The sequence below is a fragment of the Sapajus apella genome, unplaced genomic scaffold, assembly GCF_009761245.1.
Source record: "Sapajus apella isolate SASKATOON/1434 unplaced genomic scaffold, GSC_monkey_1.0 scaffold2, whole genome shotgun sequence".
NCBI lineage: Eukaryota > Metazoa > Chordata > Mammalia > Primates > Cebidae > Sapajus > Sapajus apella.
The window spans coordinates 58,599,898-58,609,343 of record NW_022436942.1 but is presented as its reverse complement, the minus strand read 5'-3'; the positions used below and the strand labels follow the sequence as shown (position 1 = coordinate 58,609,343).

At 43.6% G+C, this 9,446-nt stretch overlaps 1 protein-coding gene across 3 annotated transcripts in view; it reads left to right on the top strand.

Moving 5' to 3' along the window:
• Positions 1-1,937: 1,937 nt before the first annotated feature.
• UHRF1BP1L (UHRF1 binding protein 1 like) overlaps positions 1,938-9,446 on the top strand; it is an 85,710-nt gene continuing 78,201 nt past the window's right edge. For 2 of the 3 annotated variants that reach the window (XM_032298795.1, XM_032298803.1), the window contains exon 1: positions 1,938-2,224. Coding sequence is in view for 1 of the 3 variants with exons in the window: in XM_032298785.1 (XP_032154676.1) it covers positions 2,181-2,224 (44 nt within the window). In the remaining 2 variants the exon portion in view is untranslated. The remainder of the gene's footprint in view (positions 2,225-9,446) is intronic. The other variant, XM_032298785.1, reaches the window with a different exon arrangement.

The following is a 9,446-nucleotide window of genomic DNA, read 5'->3' as shown; positions in this document are numbered from 1 at the left end:
TCCTGTCTCTCCTGTTTTTCAGCCCTTTCTCATTTAAGCTTCTTTTTCCCTTCTTCATCCCTTATATACTCTTTGATCACGATCATTCTTGTTCTTGGCTTCAGCTACCACAAATCGTAAACCAGAATTTCCACCCAGAGCCATAACCTCACAAAATTTCCACTGAGAAATCTTCAGACAGCCTTAAAGGCAAGAAATTCAACAGGATCTTATTTCCAAAACTGCCTGTCCAACTATATTACTTAACCAATGGTGTGTCCCAAACAAATAACCTCAATTACCTTCAATGTTAATTCTTAATTTAATCTCTGGAATGTGTCCTTCACCTTCTTCCACCTCTACTGATACTGTCTTACCTCTCACCTGAAATAATGCCACCACCACCTCAATGCCCTTTCTGCGTCCATTCTGTTCTCCATTCTCTGAACTGACAGCATAATTGTAAATATTTTTCTAATTCAGAAATATGAACATCTTCCCCAATTCACCCGTCATAGAGATCTTCAGGACTCACTATTTCCTATAAAATAATGTCCACATATTTACATTTACAATCTCATCTCCCTCCAACCTTTTTTTTTTTTTTTTGAGACGGAGTTTTGCTCTTGTTGCCCAGGCTGGAGTGCAATGGTGCAATCTTGGCTCACTGCAACCTCTGCCTCCTAGGTTCAAGTGATTCTCCTGTCTCAGCCTCCCCAGTAGCTGGGATTATAGGCACCTGCCACCATGCCCAGTTAATTTTTTGTATTTTTACTAGATGTGGGGTTTCACCATGTTGGCCAGACTGGTATCGAACTCCTGACCTGAAGTAATCCATCTGCCTCGACCTCCCAAAGTTCTAGGATTACAGGTGTGAGCCACCAGGCCAGGCCTAAACTCATTTTATAGTCTTGTACTGGTGAATGTTTAACAACTATATCTCTAGGAGAAAAAGCCTTGCTTTCTTTGTTGTAAATATTGTTATCATGGCTGATTTCAAACTACCCTTTTGTACAAAAAGAGTCAAAGTCTATAAAATATTCGAACGGATTTATTCTAAGCCAAATATGAGTGACCATGGCCCATGACAGAGCTCTCAGAAGGTTCTGAGAACATGTGCCCAAGGTGGTAGGTGTGCAACTTGGTTTATACATTTTAGGGAGGCATGAGACGTCAATCAAATATATTTAAGAAATACAGTGGGCCTGGCGGCGGTGGCTCACGCCTTAATCTCAGCGTTTTGGGAGGCTGAAGTGGGTGGATCACAAGATCAAGAGTTCAAGATCAGCCTGACCAACATGGTGAAACCCCATCTCTAAAAGAAAAAACAAAAAAAACAAAAAAAGAAATACATTGGTTTGGCCGGGTGCTCACGCCTGTAATCCCAGCACTTTGGGAGGCCGAGGCGGGCGAATCGTGATTGAGCTCATCCTGGCCAACATGGTGAAACCCCGTCTCTACTAACAATACAAAAAGTAGCCGGTGTGGTGGCACACACCTGCAATCCCTAGAGCTACTCGGGAGGCTGAAGCAGGGAAATCAATTGAACCCGGGAGGCAGAAGTTGCAGCGAGCCAAGATCGCGACACTGCACTCCAGCCTGAGTGACAGAGCAAGACTCGTTTCAAAGAAAAAAAAACAAAACACAAAAGCAAAAAAAAACCATTCTGAGGAAATGAAAAAGAGAAGTAGGATGTGGAAAGATAAGTCAGCGACGGGTCAGCGATGGAGGCAGGAACAAGACCAGCGGAAGGCAGGAAGGAGGGAAGATTAAGGCCAAGAAGGTTAGTGGATTGGGAGTCAAGGGCCCAGTGACAAGAGGGCTGTGCAGGACCCTGGCGCCAGGGCCGCAGACCTCCCGCCCCCGCCCCCGGCCCCGCCCAGAGCCCGCCTACAGCCGGCGTTGGCCCCGCCCCGCCTCGTGCCGGCCCCGCCTGGCGCCGCCCCGCCCCCGCTCTCCCTCCGGTCTCTTAGGTGATGCTGCAGCCAAGATGGCGGCGACGACAGCCGTGGCGGTCTGAGCGCGATGCTCCGGGTTCTCGGCGGCGGCTGTGGCCTTGGCCGGGGCCTCGGTTCTCTCCCGGTCGTGAGCGATCGGCGCCTCTCTTCCGGCCGGGCTAGCCGGGACAGAGGGGAGACGGCCACGAAGAGAGTAGGCAGTGAGCAACAGAACGAGAGCGCGGCGCCTCCCGCCTCGGCACCATGGCCGGGATCATCAAGAAACAAATCCTGAAGCACCTTTCCAGGTCAGTGAGCACCTTGGGCGTTGGGGCCAGTCCGCCTCCGCCCCAGCCCTAACTGGAGTCAGCCTGCGGCTTCGGGGGCGGCGGCGACTGGCGGCTGTGCTGGAGGCGACCTTTGGACTTCCCCGCTCCGGCCGGGGCAGAGGTCGCGGCCCCGATTTCTCGTCGCTGGCGGCTCCCGGGGCTGGCCTCACGAGTCGGGCCCCTGACGCGTCTTCTCCGGCGGGCGAGCGGAGGAGCGCGGAGTGCGGAGTGCGGCGGGCTGGGATAGCTCCCGGCGTGGCGTCTGGGGGCGTCCCGAGTCCGCTCAGAGCGGTACTGCGCGGAGGCTGGAGGTGGCCTGGCGTCACCCAGGTGCCTGCTTGACGTGCTGGGCTCCAACTCGTGCTCGGTGGTCGTTCCTCTTGAAGCAGAGCGGTTCCGTTAACCGAGGGCGTCTGGCGCAGAGTGGACTCTCAGAGAAGGCTGTGTTCTCAGTGAAATGTTAACCTTGTGATTGTTCTGAATTTCCCCCACCTTGGCGTTCCCGCTCTGAGGCATCAGAGGGTGTGCCTGTTTGCACAGTTAGGATTTGTTTTATGTAAATAAGCAGAGTTCGCAGCTTTGGCAAGTTCTTTCTGAAGTCATATGAGACCCACATCATTCTTACTGAACAGTTTTTTTTTTTGGTTTTTGCTCTGAAACTCTAAAATTCAGGGGATTAACATCTGTGGTAATTAAACCCAAGACGTCATTCTCTCCATTTCACAAAGTGGTTTTAGTCAGAAACATGACTCAGTAAACTGGCAGTTTGTTACTGCTCTTGGCTTCTCCATGTTTGTCTCAAGACAGAGGCTAAATGTAGGATCTTGTTCCAAGTTGTTACCAGCAAACTCAAAGCTCTTGGTTAGGATCCCTTTCTGTTCTATTTGTAAGTTAATTTTAACTAATTTTGGGGAGACACTCGGGTATGATGACAGATTTGTATAGTAAACATAATTCTTGATTCCCCAGATTGTCTTATACCACAGGTTATGTATTGGGAACAGAATTCCTACTTCTGTGATTCAGCAAATATTTTCCTCATTTATAATATTGAATAAGATATAGCATTTTTTTTTTTTTTTGAAAATAGCGAAGTATAGCAGCGTGTGTGTGTGTGTGTGTGTGTGTGTGTGTGTGTGTGTGTAGTGTTATTTGAACTCCTGACCTCAGATGATCTGCTCTCCTGGGACTCCCAAAGTGCTGGGATTACAGGTGTGAGCCACCACCCCCACCATGAATATGTATTTCTTAAAGTTATCACTCATTGGAAAGTTTCTTTTAAAAGTATGTATATATGGTCCAATCCTTAAGTATCTTATTTTGGAAGGTTTTATCTATTTTTAATTTATGTCCTCCAGCCTTTCTCATACCTAGCTCCCTAAGAAAATTCAGATCTGCAGAAAATGATTTGAATGCCTATTTTCTCACTCATCAAGGGATGATGCTGCATAGCTAGTACCATTCTAGATGCTTAGGAGAAAAGTTAATTCAATCAACAAATAGTGTATTATAGTTTAATTCTTTTATAGAACTCCATTTGAGAGGGGCTTTTAAAAATTACGAGCATGCATACCAAAGTGTAATTTAAAAAACTTAAGAACTAAGATGTAATGGCTTACTGCATGAGATGGACAACACCCATATATTGAAAATTGAGTCCTTAGGGTTAGCTTTTATTTTATTATTATTTTTTGAGACGGAGTTTTGCTCATTGCCCAGGCTGGAGTGCAATGGCCCAATCTCGGCTCACTGCAACCACTGCCTCCTGGGTTCGAGCGATTCTCCTGCCTCAGCCTCCCGAGTAGCTGGGATTACAAGCATGCACCACCACGCCTGACTAATTTTGTATTTTTAGTAGAGGTGAGGTTCCTCCATGTTTGTCAGGCTGGTCTCGAACTCCCAACCTAGGTGATCTGCCGGCGTTGGGCTTCCATAGTGCTGGGATTACAGACCGGCACCCAGTTCTTAGGGTTAGTTTTTAAATCTGTATGATTTCTAATAGCTGTGTGGTAAATAGTGTCAGGGTTTTTTTTTTCAGAGATGAGTTTTGGGACATTTGAATTTTCAGTTATTTCATATTTCGAAACATCCTTACCTCAGGTGACTAAAGAGTATCAAATTCTTAGTTTTGGTTAATTAATCTTACTGCTAACTGTTGTCATCCACAAAAAAATAGTTATTCATAAATCTAAAGGCAGCTCGTAATTGACAAAACAAGGCAGATGTTGTAATAAAGTATAGTTACTCAGGTAGGAATGAACTTTTGAAATTACCTGGTTCAAGTTTAATTTTATAGAGTATCCAGTAATCAATATGTCACTACATTGACCACTGGTCTGGGATACAGTATAATACAGTTTACCTGGAAATAATTAAACTTATTACTTTCTAATACTAAGGCATCACGTGAGGCCTGTGTATGCAACCCATTGCACCTTCTCAAAGGAGACCCTTTCTAACCACAGAGTTTAAAATTGTGAGCCCCCATACCACCAGTCCTCTTGCTTGCGTTATTTTTCTCTGTGGCACTCATGCTTGTCTGTCATAACACATATTTATTTCTTTGGGTATTTGTCTTTTGCCACCTGAATGTAAACTCTATGAGAGCAGGGATTTCTGTCTTGAGACTGGCATAAAGTATGTACTCAACAAACTATTTGTTGCATGAATGGATATATAACACGAATGAGCTTACTCTCCCTTAATGTTGCTCTTTTTTTTTTTTTTTTTACTGGGACAAGACTACTGCCAAATTTCCTTTTTTTTTTTTTTGAGACAAGTATCTCACTCTGTCACCCAGGCTGGAGTGCAGTGGTGTAATCTCTCAGCTCACTGCAACCTCTGCCTCCCGGGTTCAAGTGAGTCTTCTGCCTCAGCCTCCCAAGTAGCTGGGATTATAGGCATGTGCCACCACTCCTGGCTAATTTTTGTATCTTTAGTAGAGATGAGGTTTCACCATCTTGGCCAGGCTGGTCTTGAACTCCTGACCTCGTGATCCACCCACCTCAGCCTTTCAGAGTGTTGGGATTACAGGCATGAGGCACTGTCCCTGGCCTACTGTCAATATTCTTATAGATTTGGGCATGACCAGTTGCCTGTGGCTTTAGGAGGCAGTGAGTAATTGAATCATTAAATAAATGTGGTGCCTTTGGAGTCCTGGAAAATAAGAAGGAAAATGACCTAGTTCTTATAGATGTTTATATGAGGGGTCAATAAGGAGGAAGAAGGAAGACTATGAACCAACATGAGAAAGAGCTCTCACTCTTAGCCTTGAGGTTGAAATATAGTGTAGTTGCAAGATTAAAACCATCTTTGCCTGGTTGAAGGGACTAGAGAAGTTAGTATATTGGGAAAGTATGAAAGAGGAATTGTTCTTAAAAGATTAACAAATACTTAAGTCAATGCTAAATTATTTGAGAAGTGTAAATCTAGGTATTTGTTTCTTGCTTAAGTGTTAGTTTGTATTCTAGGCATCTCTTGAGTTAAGAAAAAGTTTATCTGCTTGAAGAATCTGGAATGAGGACAAGGAGTGTCTTGGTGGGACTGGAAGGTTAGAGTAGTGACATTTTTCCGAAGTGAAACAGGGAAAGCTTTTGAAGGAGAAAGTGCCCAGATCTTTCAAACTGTAATAGGACTGAATGTATTTTGGGAGGATTTTCTAGACTAGTTTTTCACACAGGAATAAAAAGTTATAAAGAAAAGTCATAACAAAAGTGAGAAAGGAAATAAGAACAGAAGCTACCTTTCAGCTCAAAACCTGTGTGTGTTTGTGTGTGTGTGTGTGTGTACACATGTGAACAGGCACCTGCAAATCAGCAAAGTGGGTGTATATTCAGTTTTTAGCCAGGACCTGAAAAGGGGCAGGGAAGTTTCTGATACAGACACTCTCCTCTCCCTCCCTTCCTCCCTTAGGCCAAGGGCATACTGTGCTCTGCACAAGGTTTCCTGGGAGTGATAGTTGACTGGGCAGACATACACCTCACCTGGGTGGAGTCATTATATAGTTTAAAGCAGCAGTTGTCAACCAGGGTCAATTTGCCCCTTTAGGGGACATTTGGCAGTGTCTTGAGATATTTTTAAGTGTCAAGACTTGGAGGGGAGGGTAGTACTACTGCCATCTAGTGAATGGAGGCCAGGGATGCTGCTAGACATTCTGTAATGCACAGCATATTCCCCAACAAAGAATTATTTGCTGAGAAATGTCAGTACTTCTGAGATTGAGAAACCAGTTTAAAGTGTACAGGTGTGTGTCATATGATTGAGCTAGGATTCTGTGCTAGAAGTTGTTTTGCCTGCAAACATCAGAAACCCAATCTATTTAAGTACAAAGGGAAATGTAACAGAAAGCAGAAGAATATCTGAACAGCCAAACCAAGGAAAGAACAGAAACCAGCCAGCTCCTAGAATCTCATTGGAAGAGTTCTTGGACCTTCATCTTAAAGTAGCATTAGGGTTTTTTAACTTCAGTACCATTGACATTTTGAACTAGATAGTTCTTTGTTATGAAGGCTGTTCTGTGCATTGTAGGATGTTTAGTGTCTCCAGACATTTCCAAATGTCCCATGGGAGACAAAATTACTCCTGATTGGGAGCTACAGCTTTAGAGTGCTGGCCTATCTTCTATAATTCCCAGTCTCTGATCTCACCTGTCAGGTTTCAGAATCCCGAGAGAGAGAGAGCTTTTGTGACCCAATTTTGTCTATCCATGGTTCAGTTAGCAATGGTGAAGGGTTGTACAACAAAAATATGGTAATGGGAAAGGCTGTTTTGAGTTAGACTTGTTGCTCCATTTGTCATCTGTCATAGGCACTGAACTAAATTAGATTTCCAAGGGCCTCATTTGCTATCTTAAGGAAATTGAACTTTATCCTGGGGATGAAGAGTGACTGCTAATAAAGGTAAGAGGGATATGCTAATTAAAGCAGTCTAATTTTTGGAGTCTAGCGTTTAGGAGAAATATCTGGGGTGGAAATACGGAGTCTACAAATGGACTCTGAGCAACTTAAGTAGAAAATGGGGTCAGGTGTGGTGGCTAATGCCTGTAATCCAAGCACTTTGGGAGGCCGAGTCAGGTGGATTACTTGAGCCCAGCAGTTTGAGACCAGCCTGGGAAACATGATGAAACTCTGTCTACGAAAAACACAAAAATTAGCAAGTCTCACAACCCAGTCTCAAAAAAAAAGAAGAATATTCATTATGGATATTCAGAAGGGTTAAACGTGCAAGATTTTGTGCCTGAATGGCAAAGTGATGAGAGGGATTAGAGTGCCTCACTTTGTGTTGATGGGTTAGGCCACTAAATTGAGGATATATAGGAAGGGGAGGAGAGGGCAGCAGCTGATAGCCTGGAGGGAAAAGGAAAGAACCATCAAAGAACTGGGAATGCTATCTAGGTGGAAGAGTAATGGAGTAAAGGAATGAGATAATTGGAAGGATTGGAGATTTTGTCTGAAACTGTCACTTTGAAGTTTAAGATTTTAGAAGTGAAGTGGATCTGGTTTAGGAAAAGCTACCTGATGTGGCATAGAAATGAGTTGCTGAAGAGAAGTTAAGGTGCATGTAACTGGAGATCAATATGGCTTGTTCTAAAATCTTTCCAGTACTGACCATTCCTAAAAGGAAATGCAGTGTAGCTTATTTAGCCTGCCAGCCTTTTTTTTTTTTTTTGGCAAATGCTAACTTCACATCATTATTGATAGGCTAATTATTTGCATCCTTCACTTTTATGGTAAAACTCAGTGAATAATTTTTGAGAATTTATGTATTCCAAGTTTTTGAACACATGTATGTCACACATCTCTAATGGGCATTAGAGATACAAACATGAGTAAGACGTTGTTTCAGTTTGTGGGAAGCTTCAGTGATCTCTATTCTAACATATAAGTATGATCACTAACTATAACCTGTTTCTAAATTGGACTACTTGTCTGGTGATGTGAAAAAGGAAGAAAAAATTTTAAAAAATCATATTGTTTTTTGGATTATAAATTTACTTGTGTAGGTTTGAGGGTTTTTAAGGTAAATTGATAGCATTTACCTTTTTTGTTGTTGTTTTTTAGTACAGAGTGTCACTATGTCACCCAGGCTGGAGTGCAATGGAGCAACCTCAGCTCACTGCAACCTCTGCCTCCTGGGTTCAAGCAGTTGTTTTGCCTCAACTTCCTGAATAGCTGGAATTACAGGCACACACCACATGTCCAGCTAATTTTTGTATTTTTAGTAGAGATGGGATTTCACCATGTTGGCCAGGCTGGTCTCAGACGCTTGACCTTGTGATCCACCCACCTCAGCCTCCCAAAGTGCTAGGATTACAGGTGTGAGCCACCGTGACCAGCCAACAGTATTCACTTTTAAATAATCCTCATTAATGTGGATTTTGACACTGTATATACTAGTTGTTTATTTAAAATAATTTACTGAGTGCCTGCCTCGTATCAGGAATTGCACCATACTGCTGGGGATGTAGCCGTTAACACACTAGGCAAAGATCCCTGCCCTCATGGAGTTTACATTTTAATCACAAGCAGGTAGTAAGTACATGAATAGATGAAATACATAGTACAGTATATCAGTGTGTTAAATGCTACTGAAAAAGTAACACAGGAAAAGGGGATGAGAAGTATAGGAAATTGGAGATGGAGTTGGCTATTTTAAATCTGGTGATTGGCAAGGCTTAATTGAGAAAGTAATATTCGAGGCTGGGTGTGGTGGCTGACACCTGTAATCCCAGCACTTTGGGAGGCTAAGGTGGGTGGATCACAAGGTCAGGCATTCGAGACCAGCCTGGCCAACTTAATGAAACCCCCTCTACTAAAAATACAAAAATTAGCTGGGCATGGTGGCATGTGCCTATAATTCCGCTACTTGAGAGGCTGAGATGGGAGGATTGCCTGAGCCCAGGAGGCAGAGGTGGCAGTGAACTGGGATTGCACCACTGTACTCCATCCTGCAGAGTGAGACCCTGTCTCAAAAAAAAAAAAGAAAAAGTAATATTTGAGAAGAGACCTGAGAGGGATGGTGGGAACAAATACAAAGACTCCAGAGTTGGGAACTTGTTTGATATTTTTAAAACATATGAAGGCCACCAATATAGGTGGAGAGAGTAAAGTGAGAAGAGGAAAATGAGATCAAAGAGAAAAGGCCCAGATCATTTAGGACCTTGTAGTGACTTTGGCTTTTACTCTGAGATTGGAAGCCACTG